The sequence below is a fragment of the Raphanus sativus genome, chromosome 7, assembly GCF_000801105.2.
Source record: "Raphanus sativus cultivar WK10039 chromosome 7, ASM80110v3, whole genome shotgun sequence".
NCBI lineage: Eukaryota > Viridiplantae > Streptophyta > Magnoliopsida > Brassicales > Brassicaceae > Raphanus > Raphanus sativus.
Genome location: NC_079517.1, coordinates 18,736,156 through 18,759,425, shown reverse-complemented (window position 1 = coordinate 18,759,425; position 23,270 = coordinate 18,736,156). Strand labels below are relative to the sequence as shown.

At 35.4% G+C, this 23,270-nt stretch overlaps 1 protein-coding gene and 1 non-coding gene across 2 annotated transcripts; both read right to left on the bottom strand.

The window, feature by feature from the left end:
• Window positions 1-12,766: 12,766 nt before the first annotated feature.
• Window positions 12,767-13,941, bottom strand: LOC108815939 (60S ribosomal protein L36-2). The gene is made up of 4 exons (XM_018588482.2): window positions 13,830-13,941; window positions 13,624-13,731; window positions 13,068-13,267; window positions 12,767-12,901 (listed from the first exon to the last, which is right to left on the bottom strand). The coding sequence occupies exons 2-4, from the start codon at window positions 13,723-13,725 to the stop codon at window positions 12,865-12,867; spliced, it is 339 nt and encodes a 112-aa protein (XP_018443984.1). The 5' UTR covers window positions 13,726-13,731; window positions 13,830-13,941; the 3' UTR covers window positions 12,767-12,864.
• Window positions 13,942-19,778: 5,837 nt separating this feature from the next.
• On the bottom strand, window positions 19,779-19,885 carry LOC130498181 (small nucleolar RNA R71). Its single transcript, XR_008937102.1, has one exon. It is a non-coding gene; the product is annotated as a small nucleolar RNA R71 (small nucleolar RNA).
• Window positions 19,886-23,270: the final 3,385 nt, after the last annotated feature.

Here is a 23,270-nt window from a genome sequence, read left to right as displayed (position 1 = left end):
TCATTTTTCTTTTTGTTTTATCGCATGTACAGTTTTTAAAATCTTCGCAAATTTTGTCTTATCTTGGTTAAGATGAATAAGATTTTCGATTAGGCCTATTTGTGTTTGGTCCTCAACTGTTCTTGGCTTTAAGATTGTTAGACTTACATTTTGCCCTCTCTCTCAAACTTAGAGGTGACGACACACCAAATTTGAATCGGAGATCAAAAAACGGTCATCTTGGAAAATGTTTTGTGAAGATGTGAGTTAGATGGACTGTTGTCAGGACATGTTTGGTCTCAATTAGCCTCTTACAGATGTAATGTGATAAAAGATAATTATTTGGAATATTTTCAAATATCCTATTGTTTATTTTGTTAATTCTATTAAATTTAGATAGTAATCTTTATTGTTATAAGGTTTTACGGTTTTTTTATATATAGCCGTTTAGACTTTAAGTTTGTATTCGGTTTATGATTTGATTAATAAATGGTAAGAGTTTTTTCTTTTATTCCTTGTTTTCGCTAGATCTATAGATATCTTAATAAATTTAAGAAGACATTGATCATAAACATTCATAGACTAAATAAGATATTTGTATTATTCTAGTTTTCAAGGTATTATTAGAATAAATGGATCTCTAGTTCTATTTTATAAAAATTCCGCTACATCAGATTATATCAGCGCTAATGTTTTGGTTTCTTAATCAAAACTCAATTTTGGATATGGAGAATTTGTCTGTGGAAAGCAAAGTAACTGTTTACAAAGAAATTATTGGTCTTGCCATCTCCGATCAATTTGGCGAGGACATGATGATAGTCGAGCCAATTGACTTTGTTTTCAGCAAGGATGCATTCAAGACCACAAAAGCATACGTGAGAGATTTCTTGAGTGCATTGGAAGATTGGGAATCGTTTGACTATTCATTGATGAAGACATTAAAAATTAAAGAGATGTGTTACTGTAAGACCCGAACCCGGCCGACTAGGCCGCGGTCGATGCCTCACGTCACTCGGTCCATACCCTGACCGAACCTCTTAATTTTTCGTGCTCTATCTATACTTTCGTGTAAGGGCAAAGTCTACCTTAGACCTTAGCTTAGGACTACCTTAGTCATTTCCTAGCTTAGATCCTTTCAACTTATGCACAGCGGAATATTATCTACTTAACCATTGGTCTAAAACCAATCTAATACTTGTCAGGTCGAATCACCTTAGCCATGGTCAGTATACACAAATACTACCAGCTCCAAGGTTGATCCTTAACCTAAACCAAGTCATACAATAACCGAGGTTCTGTTCTCCTAAACCATTCTATCTAGATCTATACAACATTGTTAGATCATACCTTTGCCACATCAACGGAGCTTGAGAGTTCATTGCCTCAGCTGTCTTAACTGTTTAGCTAGCTCATCCAGCTAGCTTAGCTTTACCACTTCACTTGAGGTTCCCTACTCTTTTCCAGCTGATCGAGATGTGAGGTAGCTTAGCCCAGCTCCCCGTCCACTCTTCCAACTCCCTTATACCTGTATAAACTCTCCTCTTAGGTACTTAGTCATTCAACCAACCATCCCCACAGACCAACTACCTTTGGAAAGTCTTCAGCTGCAAAATCAACCTCAAGCAAATATGCTCCAAAAATTAATTAAAATTCATGATAATTCCAAATTAAGAGAATGGTCAAATCAGAATTCCCAAAACCGGCCTCGATCATACTGATCTCGGCCAAGATCAGCCAAACCGGCCATAAGGAACCATCCTTAAATCAATTAGATAAAACTAATTAAGAACCATGATAATTCATGATAAATACCCATTAAAAGATTACCATAATCAGATCTGAACAATTCCTTCAGGAACTATCAGATCTCAACTTACCTGCCCAACCAAGGCCATGGAGAGATTTCTCTGAACCAGTCAAGCCGTGGTTCAGTGCCTTCATGTCTAAACAACAGAGCATTGGATTAATAATTCTCACCAGTTCCTGAGTCAATCAACCAACCATCCCACATGACTCAGAACTGATGAGTCTTCACACTTACCTAACCGGCCATGGAACCATGTCCCAATGAACCTGAACAGTCTTGCTCTTCTTCATGCCTCTCAGCCACGGCCTGAAACCATTGGTAATGCAAACCATATATATGGTTCACTCATGAACCACCATGAATCACTAACTGTTGCATAGCATCTAATTACCATCCCACATGGATGAATTAGTTCAACTATGATCCGCCCCTTTCCTGAAGGTCTTGTATCCCTACAATACATCACAATATATGGTCTCCAAGGGCGTGCCATACTTGGCCTCATTCGCACCTCAAGAGACACCAACATAAACCACAAAGTAATCATATGTACATGTTACCTTATACTTGATCTTACTAGATCTTGTGCTTTCTTTATCATGTCTGGCATGCTCCTCCATTGCACGCCTCTATCAAGCCTTATCATATACTTCCAGTAATGATAAGATACAATCATGGGTCGCACCCATCATCCCTTTCATGGAACTTCCATAGTGGAGTCCGGCCTTCTCCATTCAATTCCAACCATTTGCTTGTGTTACCATGATGTAGAGGAAGCCTAGGGTGTGTTCATCCATAATCAAACACCACCCAAGGGTCGTGCATCACTTCCCACTTCAATGCCCATGAAGCTGCCTTTCTACACACATCTGCCTTCAAGGCTGTCTCAATCATTGGAAGTGCATTCCGGCCCTCCATCTTCTCTCCTGGCTATTTGCGTGTGTAGTAAGGATGTAGAGGAAGTCCATGGTGTGGCAAACATCAATCAAAATTCACCAGAAGGTCGTTCATAACCCTCTCCATGATTGTCCACCAAAACTGCCTCTTTGATGCCTTTGAGTGCATCTCTGTCTTGGATTGTGTAATCCGACCATCTCTCTGTTTTTCTCTGTTTTTATTTGTGTTTCAGGGTGTAAGATGAAGCCCTGGCATGCCTTTGCAGGCACGGACTTGCCCTTGTATTTATAGAAAAGGAATGGTCACCTTTCCAAAAGTTGCACCCTTTCGGTATCATTTCTGGCCATTGATTTAATCAATGGTCCAGATCACAGTTGTTCGCCTAGGGCAATTACCAGACGTCCTTGACATCCATAACTGCCCCTTGACATGTCACAAACAAATCCTGGCTGGTTGCCCAAGCCCCTGGTCTGATCCCAAGTGCCCACCGGCCCATCGGCACACCCTGGTGGTCCACATGGTCCGACCACTGTCCGGACCCGGCCCAACTGCCCGAGACCTTAACACTCCATCTAGCTGAGTTGAGCTGATCTCCAGCTGACCCAGCTGAGTGAGCTAGTCCATCCAGCTCAGGGAGCTGACACACTCTTCAGTGAGCTACACTGAGCTGCACTACACTTCATCTAGCTGGTCGAGCTTTCTTACCGCATCGCCCAGCTGCCATATCACTTGTACAGCTCCTTTATACTTGTCTCCTTCCTGGTTTAGCTGAATCTTAGCTTCCTGATGTCTTTTAACCTTACTTCCAGGCCATGATACCCTTGTGTTTAGGTCACATGACCTGACTGGTGCATCTCCTCGCATAATGACCGACCATAACGATCATATCCAGAATCGGGGACATGACAGTTACACAATGGATCTGTAGAAATACATTTAAGACATATTCATGAAGATGAATACTTCAAATATGTATCAAGGGTGGAATCAATGATCAAAAAAAATAAAGGAAAAAGAATATCTACAGAAGAACAAGATTGGAATATGAATCTTCTCCAATCCGGATAGAATGATGTAGATAAGTATTTGGAATATTTACAAATATTTTATTGTTTATTTTATTAATTATATTAAATTTAAATAGTTATCATTACCATTTTAGGATTTTATGGTTTTCTTATATATAGGCGTTTAGAAATGAGAAAGTCGAGGCAACCTTTATTAGCCAATGAGAGTTCATCACCTAGATTAAGGTTACCAACGGTTGAGATTAAAAGTTGCTTATCCGCACCAATTTTTATTAGCCAATGAGAGTTTTTCATTTTGTTTTATCTTTTCTTTGCTATATTGTATTTTCTTTTCAATAAAGTTATAAAAATTTTAGTCTGTATTTTTATTTAATCTATGTATAGAATTTGATTGTCATATTTTATTTTATTGTTTATAATACAGTTTTATGAGTAGAAATATAAAATGAAGGTTTTAGTGTTTTTGGTAAAAAAAATAGAGTTTGGAATATAGGATAAAAAATGTAAGTATAAGAACTAAAGTTAGAGTTTGAAATATAAATTTGAATTTGTGCTTAAGATAGGATTTAATGTTAGGATTTAGATTAAAAATTGTAAGAGATTCAATTAAGAAGTTTAAGTTTAATGTTTGGGTCTTTTAATGTTTGTGATATAGGGTTTGGAGTGTTTGAGGGTTAGATTTTATGTTTATGGTATATAATTAATTTGGAGTGTGTTTCAAAAAAAAAAAACAATTAATTTAAGGTATCATATATATAGGTCTAAAGTTTAGGGTTTGAAGTTCAGATTTAGTATTTGAAATTAAAATTTTAATAATATTAAATTTGAATTTAAAATTAGATTTGTGATTAAACTAAAAAAATACTTGAGTTTTAGGGGTTATGTTCAAATTTTAGGGTTTAGGATTTAGGATATAGAGTTTTTAAGAGTTTACAAATGAAATCTATAAAGAGGGAAAATCAATTATTTTTTCCGTCTTAATTATGCATAGCGTTTCAAGTTTGAGAGTGCTATATATACTACGTTTCTAGAAAGTGTTTTCAGAATTTAATTTGGATCGACCAAACATAGTGTTTGCATTTTTGCAAACGCTATATAAAACTAAAGGGTATGTCAATCATAGCACAAAGGTAAAAAAACGCTATCCTCTACTGCTATCAAAACTCATTTTTCTTGTAGTGACATGTTTTTGTAGTTTACCACGGAAAAATGCATTGGATACGTCAAGTTGCTTGATATATCAATCCTTGACTGTTGCAATTTCCAAAACCAATCTTATAGTAGCTGTATGGACAACAATGCTAAATTTTTTTTTGTTGGTTCCCATCTTCAAAGATCAAGTGGTAGTCGAATCTGAGTTGTTCCGAGGAGACGCTCTGTCCGGTTGGGTCTGATCTTCATAGGAAAAAGAGTACTGCTACTTCTCGCCTCCTTGGTGAGAGAACCTGCACGCAAATTCCTATTCCTCGGTATGTGGGCGATGCTGAAACCTTAGAATCCATCCATGAGTAGGCGGAAAGAGACTAGCTCAGAGGCAAAGGCCGGCCAGTCAGCAGGGATACTAATCATGTCCACCAGATTGGAACGATCCGTCTCCATGTGGACCATGGTACAATGTAACTCTCATAAGCAATACATTGCCCATATGAGTCCCTCCATCTCTACATGGAGGGCTGATAGGCTCTTCCGGCATCCTTGTAGTCCAAATATTTTGACTCCCATTTGATCCTTGTAGAATCACCCTAGACCACTGACTGTGCCATTATTGACCCATGACACATCAATTTGACAGGTCGGACGTTGGGGGTCCTCTGGGAGAGTCGAAATAACCGCCTGAACAGGGTGTGTCCCTACTTCCTTTTCATCCTCAGGTAAGTTGGCTTTTCTCCCGCACTCAGCTTCAACAGAAGTAAGCCGGAGGGTGTCAATCGGTGATATCTCATTTCCATTGAATAATTTGTCGTTGCGTGCCTTACAGATGTACTATAGAATCTATGGGAAGGTTTTAATAAGTGGTTCCATATAGACCACGTCTTTCTTCTTCCAAAAACTAAGTTCATATTTTGGTAAACAGATGTACTCGGGAAGTAACCCAGAAGGGATAGATAGTCCGATAAAGCCCACACCTAAAGGGTCAGGAGGCATTCAAAGAGAAGGTGATTAATGGTTTCCTCAGAGTCACCGCATCTAGGACAACTCCTATCGGTGCCTATATGTCTATAGACAAGTCTTTCGGCCGTAGCAATACATCCTGTCAAAGCTTTCCACATGAAGTCTCTCATCTTCCCAGGAGTCGGGATACACCACACATTGCTCTGTCAACCAGTGATACTAGGGTAAACAACAATGCTAAATATATCTAGGTAATCAAGAACTTTTTCATGGTTATAAACTCTTGCTACAGTTTCATTTGGCCGGAGTTTTACTTTGAATACCTAATGACAACCTAACACATTCATGTCTTCTAGGACATGTATTAATGTCCAAGTGTGAAGCATGTGTATAGTTCTCATTTCATCATGAATGTAATCTTTCCATCCTGGATGTTTTAGTGCCTCAACAATCTACTTTTGCTCTTTTATTGGTGTCTTTAAGGCGATTATAACATACAGTAAAAACTCTATAAATTAATACTTGATAAATTAATAAATGCTATAAATTCATAAATTCTTTCGGTTCCAAATTCGACCGGTTCAAAATATTACAAAAATCGATAAATTAATAAAATAATATTTTTTAGAAAACTCTATATAAATATATGGTCTTATTAAAATCATAAATTAATATATATATATATATATATATATATATATATATATATATATATATGTACAAACCAAAAATTCTATTATTTTTATATTCATAATGACATTATCTCTATTTTTCTTAACATTTCAATATATTTTGATAATATTTAGTAAAATCATATCTAAAACCACATTTAAATTCTAAGAAAATGTATTTCATGTTTACAAAACAATATAAAAATAATATGAAAGTCGAATTTCTAAAACTTAATTAATGTATATAAGGTAAAATTAATTATTTTTATATATTTTATATAAAGATATATTTTAAAATAGAAAAATCCATCATTTTTTATAAATTAATAAATCTATAAATTAATAAAGTGTCATAATCCCAACATTATTAATTTATAGAATTTTTATTGTACCTTTGATTTGGTTTATGGGTTCCAGCCTTGGATCAGGTTGTCATAAAATGTTGGACAACTTGTTCTAGTTGGGGCTAAACATTGTCCATCTGAGTGATATCAGGTACATTGTTGTCTGGAGAATTATCACCGTTGCAGGAATAACCTGTGTTGGAAACTTGACTTTCCTAGACATGATCTTTTGGTGAGAAAGTAGCATGTTGACATGCTTTGAGAAGTGAGCTTTCATAGTAATGAAATAATGATTGATATTGCTTCTCCAAAAGTAACATACCTCATCAAAGACAACATGTCATTTTATGTATACCTTTCAAATTGATGAATACAAGCATTTGTATCATTTATGATTTGGAAAGTAACCAAGGAACACATACTAAAGTGACTTTGTCTTATAAATTTTTGATTGATCAGAGATCTTAGACATGGATAGCATACAGACCCAAAGAAGCGTATAGAAGAATATTTTGGTTTCTTCTGGTACATGCACTCAAACAGACTCTTGTTAGCCAACACAGAAGAGGGTAGCATATTACCAGTGTAGACATCAGTAAAGAAGGCTTATACCCAATGATGTAGAGGAAAATAACTATGAAACTTAATGGATAAACCAAGCTCTATGATGTGTCTACGCTTCCTCTCTGCAATCTTATTTTGCTGAGTTGTGTAGGGACAACATATCAGATGCTTGATCCCATGACTGGCCAGGTGAGACTTATTTGATTGTTTACAAATTCCCTTCCTCCATCACCTTTGAAAACTTGAATCTTGATATTCAATTCATTCTCTAATTTTTTAAAATGCAGTGAAGACAAAATAGAAATCTGACTTGAATTTGAGAAGATAGAACCACGAATATCTAGAGTAATCATATAAAAACTGCAAAAATACTTGAATCCTTGGTTTGATACAATAGGTGATGGAATCCAAATATCACAGTACACACAATCTAATTGTTGCAACACTTGGGAGTCAGAAACAAAAAGTACACAACTATTCTTTTTCATCTGGCAATGCACACAAAAGGAGGTAATTATGCGCTTATTAAATTCATTCTCCTTACTGTTCTTTAGTTGTTAGAGAATCTTCGAATTTGAGTGTCCCAACTGAAAATTCCATGTCTTCAGGTATTGAGCATTGTCGGTTAGAGTAGAGAGTTGCAAATTCTTGATTTTCCAACACATATAGGCTTTTATGTCTAGGACCTTTGGACACCACTTTTTGAGTATCCAAATCACTTACGCAAACTTTATTAGAATTAAAAAAATGCACTACAAGGAAATATGTATATTAGGACAGAATACCATCTTATTTAGAGGAAGTATACCTATGTACGTGGTGATTTGAAGGAGTTGTATGGCCTAATGAAACATGGGGGCGAAAGCACTCTGCTGGGCCGACACTAACACTAGGGAAACCCCCCCCCCTATTGGCCAATAGAAATGTTGGCATAACTTGCTGCTCGCTTTCTCGCTTTAGTCAAGTTGTTAAAGCACCTCTCGGAAGCGAGAAAGCCAAAGACGCCTGACTTATGTTTCAAAGCCTGTCGCAAAGCGAATGGATTAGATATAACCAATCATTATTTCCCAACCGTGAGGCGAATGGAATTCGATACATAATTCAGTTAATTAAAGAATCGAAATAGCTTTAATTAGACGACATGAGTAATGCGTGGATAAGCACCATCACCGACCAAGACTATGACATTCTTTTCATATGGGTGCGATGTTTGAAATCTATTGGAGGAGGATGTGTCATGTGTTGTTGCACCTTAGTCAGGGAACCATTCCTTTTCATTTTCATCCTAGTCATGAAGAGTACAGAAGACTGCATGATATAGTTGAACCGGTTATAAAATTTCAGAGCTATGTGACCCACTCTGCCCCCATATCTAATATGTTGGTCTTTCACCATATACGTTGGAGGTCGTTTGACTTTGAGAGAACCTTCTACCTTCTGATATATATTTTATTTCCAAACTATCATTTTTCTCTGTTCTATGAGTATTTTTACCTCTCATTGTTCTACCTAGACCTCTTGATATTGAAGACTGAACTGTGATTGACGGAAGCATGAGCTTCATAGGTTTGGAGTTTTGAGTCAAATCCTTGGATGTCAGACAAAACGTCGTTGAAAATAGGTTGTGGATCTTTTGTCAGAGCTTTAAATGACTGTAGTGATGGGGTCATATTCTCTTCCTAGTCCATTTAGAAACCTAAAAATCTCCATGAACTCATTGAGTTGTTTGTCAATGGAACTTAAGGCATCGGATATCGTTTTTGAATCTCGGAAGAAAGCAACATATATCTTCCATTTGTTTAAAATAAATGTAAATTTTTTTTTGTCAGCGTAAAATTTGTTTAAAATATATATTTTTTAATATAAAACTAATTTTTGATGTTATCAAACAAAATAAATGATATATAGTTATTTATTTATTGCTACAATAATAAATGATTCATATATAATATTATCTTAAAAATAATATATGACATGTGTTTTTTTATTTCTAAATAATATAGATACTAGATTTTGATCCGCGCTAAAGCGCGGAATAATTTTTTGGTAAAAACTTTATATAATCGTATTTTTTCTTTATTTAAATAGGCCCGAGCATAAAATTTGTAACCCAAAGTCCGTGCCTAACTCAAAACAAAAAAATCGATCCGTACCCAGTTCAAAATGTAAGAAATTCCAGATTAGTTTTTAGGGTGGGATACATCATATATCCAAACTTGAAGTGTTATTAATCGAATCCGAACGGACAATCCGAAAAAGTAAAAAACCCAATAAATCCGAAAACTCATGAAATTATATCTAAAATAAGTATTTAAATTTTCAATAAATACCTTAGATATCCAATTCTATATAAACTAGGTGTCTTCCTGCACCATGTGCAGAAATAAAAGTTTTAAAATTATGGATATTAAAAATAAACTAATAGTATTGGGATTAGAAAATTACATTTAAAAACTGTATAATTTTGAAGAATTGTTTTACTAATAGTAATTATAAAATAGAATTAAATTTTTTAAAATTCCAAAATAATATTATATTTCTATTTATAACATTATATTATTTATTGCTATATTAATGATGATCTATTACCATATTTTAAAAACCTACTAAAAATACAAATCAACAATAAATGTAAATGTCCATGTCATTATTTAAAGAAAATTATTCTTTTTTTTAAAAGCATAGTATTTTGAAGAATTGTTTTTGTAATAAAAATTATTTACTTATAAAAATATAGCTAAATAATATTTTGGAATTTTAATTTTAGTTATATTTCTATTTATTTATTATTTATTTTTATATTAACTATGATATATAAATTATTACCATATCTTAAAAAATTACCTTAAATATAAATCAATATTAAATGTAAATATGTCATAATAATCTATAAGTTATTATCATATTTAAAAAAAAATTATCTTAAATATAAATCAACACTAAATGTAAATATTCATGTCATAATTTACTTCAAATCATGTCATTAATGTTAGTATGCCATGTCATCATTTTTCTTTCAAAATTAATTTGGTGATGACACATGTCAAAATCACTTCTCAAATATAGACTAGGAGAAAAATTTATTTCTTATGTTTTGCTTTAAAATTTTGGATTTAACTTCAAATATATATGAACCGAACCCATATAAACTGAATCAGAACATTATCTGGTTACATTATAGATTTTATGATGTGATATAAATTTGAACAAAAATTCCAAATACCCAATCCGTATCCAACGGATACCTGAACGCCTGAACTTAACATAAAGTATGTTTTGTTTGTTTAATTTTATATTTGATAAATATTTTATATGTTTGTTGGAACAACCCGTAAAACTATACTCATAAAAATATCAATAGTTACATGTTCTATCATATCATTAAATATTAATAACTATTTTTATTTATTTTATCATATATATGTAATTTTAATACTCTATCTATAAGAATTGTATTATTATGTATTTGTTCAGGATTTCAAAGAATTTGTTTCTTGCATTTGAATTAAAGTACAATTATATATATGAAATAGTAGGCATATATTATTATTTTTTATTAATAAATAAAATATAATTTATTATTACTTAAACATAGTGTTAATTTAAATTGAATTTGTCATTTAAAAACAATAGTTTATTATTTCTTTCCTTAATTTAAGATTAGAGTATATATATTTAATAATAATTAAGTTAGATATAAGTAGATATAATAGTAAAGCTAGTTAAATGTAATTGCCCAACATAGATTATTTGTAAGTAGATAAAAAATAGAACCATAAATTAATAGATTAGATTCTAAAATGAATAAAACTTATATTTATATTTAGTGTGAGTATTGTTTGGATTATGTAAATAATTTTCTTAGAAATTTCACTATCGACACTTTTATATCTTGAAAAAGTGAAAGTATCTTACTAACATAGTATATATAAATAATTTTTAAGGATGTTTCGTGATGTTATATTTCTTTACATGATATAAATACAATTTAGTGTATATAAATATAATTAAACCTATTAATCACTCTTCGTAAATATAAGATCATTAGTACATATAGTATATCAATAAAGTTTAGAAAATAGCTATGGATCTCGCATATTCCTAGATACACAAATGCAGTTTTGTGAATACAAATATCTTTTATACATATATTAATTATAGTTACTATATTTAATTAGTATGTATCAATATTCTAAAATACGCTATGCGCTCACTGTGCGGTGATCCAGCGTCTAGCGCATAGCTGTATATGCGGACGTCTAAACGGGGCCTAGACGGATATATATAACATTTGTATAATATTTATTGATGACTAATATGAAAATAAAATAATACTAAAATAATATAAGGTTTTCAATACTTAATTCATAAAATCAAATAACTGATGTCTAAAAGTTTAATAATTCTTAATCTAAATAAAAAAAGAGAAAAGTCATAATCCTCAAATCAAAATAATGACTAAAACGTAAAGAAAATAAACTAAACTAAAAGTCTAATTATCATTTTCTTTCTTGATTGTACATGTTTGGAACTTGATTTTCATTTGATTAAAAACAAGAGATAGAAAAAGATAAAGTAGCAAAATAAAGATTTCAGGGCTTTATGAGAAAGAACTGAACGTGAATGGTCAACAACTTAGCATATAGAAACTTTCGATAAACTATGTTGTTTTATGCTTTTCAATTTTTGACTTAACTTTATTTAATTATGTAACCGTCTTTTTGAAAGAACAAAAAAATACAAACGCCTAAACAGCTCCGTATGTGCGGACTATGCGCCGTATATACGTCCGCTTATTAACAAACCGCATACTAAGCCGTATATAATGATTTCGCTACGTTAGGTGTCCGCATAGCGTATACTGACCGAATATGCGGCCGCATTGGACGTATTTTTGAACACTATACTTCAGTAGATATAGAGTAGTTACTAACAAAAATATTGGAAGATACTACTTACTTGTTACAGCATGTTACATTTATCTCTAATGAAATATGAATAAATCTAAAAGTTAATGACAACATTCTTAACTAGAAAATAAGACTCTATTTTAATAGATTAGATATATATTTTATAATATATAATATATAAATATTTTTTTACTATGAGAACATTGAATAAAGATCATCGGCATTTAGAAAATAAGACTCTGTTTTAAATTTTGTAAATGCTTTTTTAAATATTTTTGTTATAAATATTAGTTGGAACATTAGCATCTTGTAATTGTTTTTTATAAATATTTTTGTGATAAATAATAATTGGAATATTAGCATTTTGTAGATGTTTTTTTAAATATTTTTGGGATAAATATTAATTGGATAATAAGATCATAATGCTTGTGCTGTGCCGTTTAAGAGCTAAAAGTAAAGCAAAATAATAATAATCCACGGTCATGGACAAAACAAAACTCTTTAGATCCAAAACAATAAACACAAACAATTCGAGTGGTCCTCTCGCCAAGCTCATTTCTTCTTCTCGGTTACACCACCACCACCAGACCTACAGTTATTACAACAAGAAAGAAAAAAAACGTATCTGAGTTTTAGAAGCACAAAATCAACGATAAGATTGTTTAGTTTTCATATTACGCATAAGCAGGCTGTAACAACAAGTTGCTCATCTAGAAGAAAACAGAATTTTAAGAAATGGGGATATAGGGTATTACCTCATCTTGCGGAGAACACTAGACATCTCCTCTCTCTTCCTCTTGGCTCTCTTGTGGGTACCCAACTTTCGCTTGGCCACCTTAAGAGCACGCTTGTCTTTACCAACCTTTAGAAGCTCAGTGATTCTCTTCTCGTAGGGAGCAAAACCAGCAACTTCCCTGATCAATGATCTGATGAAGATTGTTCTCTTGCTTGTTTTCTGAGCACATGAGAAAAAATTAAACCCTAATCAGATCCACAACAAATAAAACAATAAGGACAATGAAAATAAAGCCACCAAAACAAAAACCAAGTAAAACATAAGATCAAGAATGCCGTAAATCACAAGGATAGATATTGTTTTTGAGTTAGCTAATCTAGTGAACATATAACATTCACAACATAAGAAATGCGGCAACGAAACATAAGCCAGGTCTGCTCTGCAATATCAAAAATTCTATTACTTTAATGAGCAGATCATGAATCCACCAACAGAATCAAAACTATATATGCCAGGCACTATCACCAAATTCTAGTGGAAACAACTAAAACTATTGCAAAGACTGAGAAACATACTCCTTTGCGAGCACGGGGACGAGGAGCCAACTCGCGTCTGGTGACAACATGGCCTTTGTTCAAACCGACGAACAAACCGGTCTTCACTTGCGGAGTTGTCATCTTCTTCTGCAAAGTAACCAACACATCCAAAACAAAACAAAGATTTCTATTACTAACAAAATCGATGAAAATAGATAACAGAGGAAATGAATCAGAAGTGGTACCTTGTCTCTCTGGATCGTGCTCCTCCAAAAGAAGAAGGACAATGACTGAAAAAAACTCAAATATATACGGAGGCTAAAAGACAAACCCTAGCCCTTTCGAAAGTGTTTTGGGCCTAAAATTGGCCTATTTATTACACAAATTTCTTAAAAATCATGAATTTTAAAACAGAGGGTATAACCGACTTTTTGTTTTAACTGAACCGGAAAACAAGGTGAAAGGCCTTCGACCCGTTTTTATATATTTACGTTGGGAAAATCGGTCAATTTATACATCAATAGAGGATCGAGGTCCCGATCAGTATATACACTACATACCTGTACTAAAACATACATCAACTTACGTTTTTAAAAAAAAATTATACATCACCTCTTACTTTTCGGTTAATTCATACATTAAACGTCTTACCGTTAGTCAAACTATAACGATGTCATATGTGGACTTAACGGATGCTGAGGTGGCTTTTACATTTTATTAAATTAATAAAATAAAAATAAAATCCAATTTAAAACTATGGAAGGGAGGAATCAAACCTGGGTTCATCCCAATTTGAATCACTCACTAAACCACTGTGCCACACGAATATATTGATATTGATATCTATTGTAGCTTACTTATATATAATTTTTGTTCATATATTTCTAATTATCTAGAATTAGCTCCACAAAATATATATAAACTCTAAGAATTGTGGTTAATTGCCTTAACTGTTGTTATTATGATCTTTTTTTTTTCAAAATAAAAATTTTTAAAAATCAAAAAAGTATTTTCAAAATTTACAAATAAAATATAAAAATCATTTGACAATAAATTTCCAAAAATTATTATAAAATTTTGAATTTGAAAAATTAGAAGTTAAAACTATTAAATAAATATTTTTTATTTTTATTTTTATTATTTATTAAATAATTATTTATTAAATAATTATTTATATTTATATAATTAAATTTATTTAATTCGTAATTTATGTTTAATTTATATTATAAAAAGTTTGAATTTGAAAACATAGAATTCAAAACTATTATTTTTTATTATTATAAATCAAATATAAAAGTAATTATAAATAATTATTTAAATAAATAATAAAATAAAAATATTTTAATACTTTTGAATTCTATGTTTTCAAATTAAAACTTTTTATAATATAAATTAAATATAAATAAATAATAAAAATAAAAATATTTATTTAATAGTGTTGAATTCTATGTTTTCAAATTCAAAATTTTTATAATAATTTTTCGAAATTTATTTTCAAATGTTTTTTATATTTTATTTGTAATATTTTATTTTTCGAAATTTATTTTCAAATGTCTTTCAAATTCAAAATTTTTATAATAATTTTTCGAAATTTATATATATTTTGTGGAGTTAATTCTAGAATTAGAAATATACGAACAAATTATATATATAAGTAAGACACAATAGATAACATTATCAATATATTCTTGTGGCACAGTGGTTTAGTGAGTGTTTCAAATTTGGCTGAACCCGGGTTCGATTCCCCGCATTGACAGATATAAAACGATTTTACTTTTATTTTATTAATTAAATAAAAAATATAAAAGCCACGTCAGCATCTGTTAAGTCCACATAAGACACCGTTATAGTTTGACTAACGGTAAGACGGTCAATGTATGAATTAACCGAAAAGTAAGAGTTGATGTATGAAATTTTTAAAAAACGTAAGTTGATGTATGTTTTAGCACAAGTACGTAGTGTATGTACTGATCGGGACCGCGGTCCTCTGTTGATGTATGAATTGGCCGATTTCCCTATTTACGTTGCCATTCCTTTTGGTAGGTTGTCTTCCTCCTTTAATCAAATCGTTTCTCCACAGATTCATCCTGCCGCGAGAAAAGGTTTTCATCTTTTATTCCGTAAAATTTAAGATTTTGGGTAATTATCTGCCACATTTTCGATTGACAATTGATTTTTTTGGATTTGAGGTTTAGTGCATTATATTAATGTCTTGAGCGAGAGTGAACCTAAAGATCCCATTTTGATTGATATTATATGTTTTATTTTGTTTTATTTTCTTAAACGAGTTATTTTCATCATATGACAGTTTTAAGTTATTTATTACAATATAGAGCAGTTATGGCTCCTAAGGTAGTTTTCTACAACTACAAGCTAACTATTTTCTAATCATGTGCATTCTTGAAACTAAATGAGTCCTACACTTTTTAATTTTATTTTTTCTTCTTTTCTGTAATATAGAAACAGCTTCTCTCTCTCTTTTCCTCTCTCTCTCTGTTACAATGGTTTTAATGGTTAAAAAGAATGAAGATAAAGAAGAGGGCAGTCATCACCTGAACAAAAACCAAGATCTATCGTAAAAGTTTCTTGCCTCCTCCTCCTGAACAAAAAATATAATGAATATTGCATGATAAAAATCAATGGCGACCCTTAGATATATTTGCAGGAAATTCAGAAAACCCTAGAACAAAAGATGAAATAATTATAAAATTGCCACTCATTAAAAAAATTATAATTATGGACAACAAATTTAATGTATATGTGTACAACCTAAGTTCGTGGACATCGAAACAAAATGATTATACAAATTCTATGTTCCTTTTTTATAAAATCTACATGTACACGTGCTTTTGTGTATGTACATTTTATAAAACATGCATGTATACATTTCTAAGTTAACATTTCTAAGTAAACAAAATTTGTATTGCTTTTTTTGTTTTGTGTATGTACATTTTTCGTGTACACGAGTATTGTTTTTGTGTTTTGTGTATGCACTTTTTTCGTGTACACAAGTATATTGGGTGACCACTTGATGTGTACATAATGTTGGTATACACATGTACATATTAAACAAAGAGATTTGTCTTTGTAGGTATAAGGACAAGGAAGCGTGGTTTATGTGAATAAAAAAGATTCTCGTTGTCGTGAATGAAACTTATTTTAGATCTTGATAGCATGGGTGTTAATATATTTTTGATGGTGTCTATGTGACGTACAATTATGGATGTACATTTGTACAATATTTGGTGTATACATGTACAATACTATATATTTTAGTGTACATGTATACTTGAATCATGTCTCACTGATAAGTCCAAACCCATAAGCTTAAGCATATTCAGTTAAACAGTCTTAATACATTTTAGTGTCTACTTTCACGAATAGAACAACCTAAAAATAAAGTATTAAATTAAAATGAAAAAGTGAAAGATGGATACTGAAAACTGGTGTCAAATGATTTTCACTTTCATGAATGAGCATTGATACGTTTTTATGTCAAATGACTTCCACTATCACGAAGGGACACTGATATATTTTGGTGTACAAGAAAGAAGAGATAAACGCCATGGTTGAAGCTTGAATAAATCATGTTGTTGACATCGCCTCACCATCAGAGATATAGCTTGATATATCTCAAGAGATAACTTCAAATATGAAAGGGGCTATAGTAGTAGATGTAAATACCAAAGTTGTAATGAATAGTAAAAATAGTGCAGTGTGCATAATGTTGTAGGAAACATATATTGTTGGTGTACAATAATCATGTGTACACATGGACAATTTCTCGGGTTCTTCAAGAGTGTAAGATTGTCTGGAGTTGCACGATTGGTGTGTACACACCTTCTAGTCACTACTGACGCTTATTTAAATATGTATCGAGGTATTTACATTTATGAAGCTGTAACACCCCCGAACCGTTTTAAGACATCGGTCAGCCAGTCAGGCAATAAATAAAACATGCCCAAAAGACCTTCCTCTGCCCGGTCCAGAAATGTTACAACGGGTTAAGAATAGAATTTCCAAGTCACAAAATAAGATTAAGTAACCCAGATTAACCATTCAAAACTCGTTTCTTCTAATCTTCGGTCTTAGGCTTTGCAACCCGTTCCGAGTCATAGAGTTGTGTTAGGTCGGACTAACCTAATATCAGATTCAACACGTTTCGAATATAAAACATACTTTATATCATATATATATATTATATTGAGTTCACAAGCCCAAAATATTATACATATGGTCCATGGACGCAGCCGAAAGTAAAACATACATTCATATATCTTGAAACGAGTCTTTAGCAAAAGATGTTGATATATGGTGTTTTTCACATCATTGTATATATGTTTTCATTTGTTTCAAGTCACTAATTCGTGTCAGTCTAGTCCCTTTTGACCTTTTACATGTCTGGAGTTAGCAGAAGAAAGAAGAGAAGGTGCCTGATGAAAAGATGTCCTTTTGGAGCATTCCTGCGGAGAACACTCAAGAGAACAGTCCCGAGACTGTTCTCTCTCAAGCGGAACAAGCAGACGGAGTGATCCGGAGATTGTTCCAGACGAATATGGAAACTCCTATTTCAGGAATTAAAGCCTTGTTGCCCTAATCTTTTTCTCTTCTGATTGGCGCCTCCATATAAAACGCCATCTATCTATTTTCTATTTTTTTTACGCTAGTTTTTACAAGAGAACACTGAGTATTGCGATCTGCAACTTGTAAGGGAGAAGAATCCATCCTCTCATAGAGAAGATCATCTGAACCCTATTGTTTTCTACTCTGTTCTTATGCAATTTTATTCAGGATTTATGTCTTTGTTTATGTGCATCATGATCGAGTAGTGACCTTGCTCGCCTAGGGTTTTTAGGGTGTTGAGACATGAGCTAAACATAGATAAGCGATCTATAACTGTTCTTCATTCATACTGTTCTTACTGCTTTCATTAAACTGATCACTTGATGTTAGATCACTAGTTCATCACTTAGTTAACCGCTTAGGATGATAACTTGACATGTATTGAATGAGCTTAGTATCCCTAATCAGCGAAAGTAGATATTAGGGTGGTAAGTGAACTGATCGGACCTGTTCTCTAAAGCTTGCAATCGATTCTCATCCCAACGACAGTTAGGTGGTGAGATCGATCTGCAAAGCGATCACTACCACGACAGTGGAGTGTTCCAGCTGAGTGATCCGAGTTCTAGAAAGCACTTCATCGCGCTTGAATAATTGTTTGGCTCCAATTCAACACCCAATGAAATACCCTAGGCTAGCTCTTGTTTAATTGAATCAATCTCGTGTTTATTTTGCTTGTTTGCTATCGCCTATTTCAACCAATTCATATCTTCTTCTTAGCTTGATTCTGAAACTTATAGAACTAGAGTGTAGACTGGTCCTCTGGATTTGAATCTCAAGTACTACAATTGCAACTGTTAACTTGGCAGTAGCAAGGATTCATTTTTAGTGTATCAAGTTTTGGCGCCGTTGCCGGGGACCAGATTTTTTACCTCTAATTTTCGGTTTCATATCTAGTCTAAGATATCTAACTCGTGTTATTTTCTTTGTTTCAGCTGATGATCCAGGTGCATGACCAGTAGACATACTCGGAGCAACGCACAAGGGCCATTGCATCAGCTTTCTAACGAGGAACTAGCGAGATTGGAACGACAGAACCGTCAACAGCCGAGATCAACGAACACCGACATGGGTGATCATCCAGATGATCTCACTGCTGCGTTTGCACTCATGCAACAGCAGATGCAGCAGATGCAGCAGACGATCCAAGCGCAGCAAGCTGCTGCCGAGCAAGCTGCTCTGAATGCTGCGAACCAACAGGAGGGAGTGGTCCAGATCGGCCAGAGAAACTTACTGCGTAATCTGCCCGCTACGCGATCTGCCATAACCCCTCCACCGTGCACAAGGCAAGACTTCGAGATCAAGCCAGCCTTGATAAGTCTAGTGCAAAGGAAGATCTTCAATGGGCTTCCTGCTGAGATACCGATGGACCACATCGAGCACTTTGAGAAGATGTGTGGTTTCACTAAAGCGAATGGAGTACCACCCGATTACATCAAGTGTACTCTGTTCCCTTTCTCTCTTGATGGGAAAGCTGCTCGCTGGCTTGATTCACTACCCACCGGATCACTCACCACTTGGGAACAAGTCCGAGAGGCTTCTTAAGCCACTTCTACACGAAATCGAAGACAGCAGCTCTGAGACAGAAGATCGTGACCTTCAAACAATTGGTAGACGAGCCGTTCTGTGATGCTTGGGAGCGATTCAATGTCTACCGCAGAGAATGCCCACATCACGGTTTTGAGGAAGACTATCTGCTGGGAGTGTTCTACGATGGAGTAGGCTGGGAGTACAGGAACGCTTTGAACTCAGCCAGTAAGGGAGACTTCATGACTCAGTCCACTCAAGGTGCATTCGAGTTGATTGAGAACATGGCCTCAAGCTCAGCTGACAATAACCGCGAGACTGATCGCACTCAGAAGGTGAAGAGCATCGACAACAGCAAGATTGATGAGCTCTCTGCCAAGGTCGATCAGCTGATTAAGAGTAACCAGAACCAGGTCTTCATCATGGAAGAATCCCCACAGGATAAAGCTACCGCAGAAGGCACATCAGAGGCAGATCAGTCGGCTGAGGATCAGCATGAAGTGAGCTACGTGAATGGGCAAGGATGGCAGTTCAAGAACTATCACCCGAACCCTAACGTGAGGAACAATCCCCACCTGTTCAATGCCCCTAAACCAGACGATAAAGCTCAAGGGAACCAGGGTCAGAACAGTGGATACCAAAGGCCTTATGGCAATCAGGGAAGAACCTTTGTCCTTAACCCAGCTCAGAATGCTCAGTTCCACAGCCAGAAACAGCCGGTTAATCAGCAAGCTGCACAACCGACTCAGACTGCTCCGCATGATGACATGAAGAGCCTCGCCAATATGATGAGCCAGCTGCTCCAAGGACAGCAGATCCAAGGGAAAGCACTGAACCAGGTCACAAACGACATCAACACCAGGATGAATCATATGTTCAATGACCTGAGTGTGAAGTATGACAATGTCTCAAGCCATATGAGACAGATGGATATTCAGATTGCTCAGACTGCTGAGAACGTGAAGAGACAGCAAGGAACTCTCCCTGGAAAAACAGACAAGAACCCCAAGGAGTGCAATGCAGTAGGTTTGAGGAGTGGAAAGCAACTGCCTGATCTAGACCCCAGGAGATTCACATCGGCTGAGAAAGGGAAGCAGAAGGAGTCAGATCAGCCACCTAAAGCTGTACCCACAGATGAGGAAGACGCAGAACAACCTACTGAGACTGTTCCGACTGAAGCAGAGCGACCCGCTGGGGTTGTTCCACCGACTGCAGCACCTTCTCCTGCTCGTCAGTATGTACCGAAAGTGCCCTACCCTGTTCCAGCTAAGGCTACACGCAAGGATAAGGAAGAGATGAAGTGCAGGAAGATGCTGGAAGACCTAACTGTCAAGCTCCCTCTGATGAGTGCGATCCAGATGATACCATCCATGCGTAGCTTCGTCAAGGGATTGATCTCTGGGAAGATATCTGATGACAGCGAGTTCATGATTGTCTCTAAGGAGTGCAGCGCGGTGCTCCAGAACAGAAGGATCAAGAAGTTGGGTGATCCGGGAAAATTTGTTCTCTCGGTTCAGATTGGGAGAACACTCTTCTCATGCTCACTGGTCGATCTAGGGTCGAGCATAAACCTCATGCCATATACTGTGGCTAAGCGCCTTGGATACACGGACTTCAAGCCTACCAGGATGTCACTAGTGTTTGCTGATCGATCTGTGAAGTCTCCAGTTGGAATCCTCGAAGATCTTCAAGTTCTGGTTGGGAATACAATTGTTCCTGCCGATTTCGTTGTTCTGGAAGTCGAGGAAGACTCCAATGATCCCCTGATCCTAGGCAGACCATTCCTCTGCACTGTTGGAGCTATCATTGATGTCCGACAAGGGAAGATTGATCTCCACCTTGGAGATATTGTGATGAAGTTTGAGATGGATCAGATGCTCAAGAAGCCGATGCTGGATGGACAAACCTTCACTGTCCAAGAAGATGGTGATCCCCTAGAGCCGCATGAAGGAATGATCGAGGAGATTCTCACCGAGGATCCACTTGAACTCGCCTTAGTCAGAGCTGAAGCCGAGCAAAGCTTAGAGAGTGTTGATGCTGATGCCTATGCCAAGTTCCTGGATTCAGCCAGGAGTATGGAGAGGACGGTGGCGAATCTAAGTCTGGGGGAGAACAGTGACTCCAGCACATCGACTGGAACAACCACGCCTCAGAACCCGACTGTTCCGGCAGCTCAGCCCGATGACTCATGGAGCGAGCTGAAAGCTCCAAAGGTAGAGCTCAAATCCCTTCCCAAGGGACTCAGGTATGCATTTCTTGGACCCAACTCCACATATCCTGTCATTGTGAATGCTGACCTGAACAATGCAGAGACTGCTCTGCTTTTGTGTGAGCTGAGAAAGTATCGTAAGGCTTTGGGTTACTCTCTAGCTGACATACCTGGCATTTCACCTGATCTGTGCATGCATAGAATACACCTGGAAGATGAATCGATGACTTCTGTAGAACATCAGAGGAGGTTAAACCCGAATCTAAAAGATGTTGTAAAGAAAGAGATAATGAAACTTCTAGAAGCAGGTGTGATCTATGCGATCTCTGATAGTAAGTGGGTTAGTCCTGTGCATGTAGTACCTAAGAAAGGGGGATCACTGTGATAACAAATGAAAAGAATGAATTGATCCCCACTAGAACAGTTACTGGTCATCGCATGTGCATTGATTTTCGTAAGTTGAATGCTGCGACTCGTAAGGATCACTTCCCACTTCCTTTTATTGATCAAATGCTTGAGAGATTGGCTAACCACCCTTACTATTGCTTTTTAGATGGTTATTCAGGTTTCTTTCAGATTCCCATCCACCCAGATGATCAGGAGAAGACGACGTTCACATGCCCTTATGGAACATATGCATACAGGAGGATGCCATTCGGCTTGTGCAATGCCCCAGCGACCTTCCAGCGATGCATGATGTCGATTTTTACTGATCTGATCGAAGACATAATGGAGGTTTTCATGGACGATTTCAGCGTCTATGGAAGCTCCTTTCATGTCTGTTTGTCAAATTTGTGCAGGGTACTGAAGCGATGCGAGGAGAAGCATCTGGTGCTGAACTGGGAGAAATGCCACTTCATGGTGAGAGATGGGATTGTTCTGGGACACAAGATATCCGAGAAAGGCATTGAGGTGGACAAGGCAAAGATCGAGGTCATGATGAGTCTGCAACCACCAACTTCAGTGAAGGGAATCAGGAGTTTCTTGGGACACGCTGGTTTCTACAGGAGGTTCATCCAAGACTTCTCTAAGATCGCGAGACCACTCACTCGGTTGCTCTGCAAGGAAGCTCAGTTTGCCTTTGACAGTGACTGCTTAGCCGCATTCCACACGATCAAGGGAGCTCTAGTCAGTGCACCAGTTGTCCAACCTCCAGACTGGGATCTCCCTTTTGAGATCATGACAGATGCAAGTGATTTTGCAGTGGGAGCAGTCCTTGGACAGCGTAAAGACAAGAAGCTTCACGTGATCTACTATGCAAGCAGAACTTTAGATGAAGCTCAATGCCGATACGCAACCACAGAGAAGGAGCTCCTTGCCATCGTGTTCG

Coding starts and splice junctions, on each gene's coding strand:
- LOC108815939 (XM_018588482.2), bottom strand. CDS start 13,725: ATGACAACTCCGCAAGTGAAGACCGGTTTGTTCGTCGGTTTGAACAAA. Junction 13,268..13,623: donor GTCCCCGTGCTCGCAAAGGA/GTATGTTTCTCA, acceptor TCATGTGCTCAG/AAAACAAGCAAGAGAACAAT. Junction 12,902..13,067: donor AGTGTTCTCCGCAAGATGAG/GTAATACCCTAT, acceptor TAATAACTGTAG/GTCTGGTGGTGGTGGTGTAA.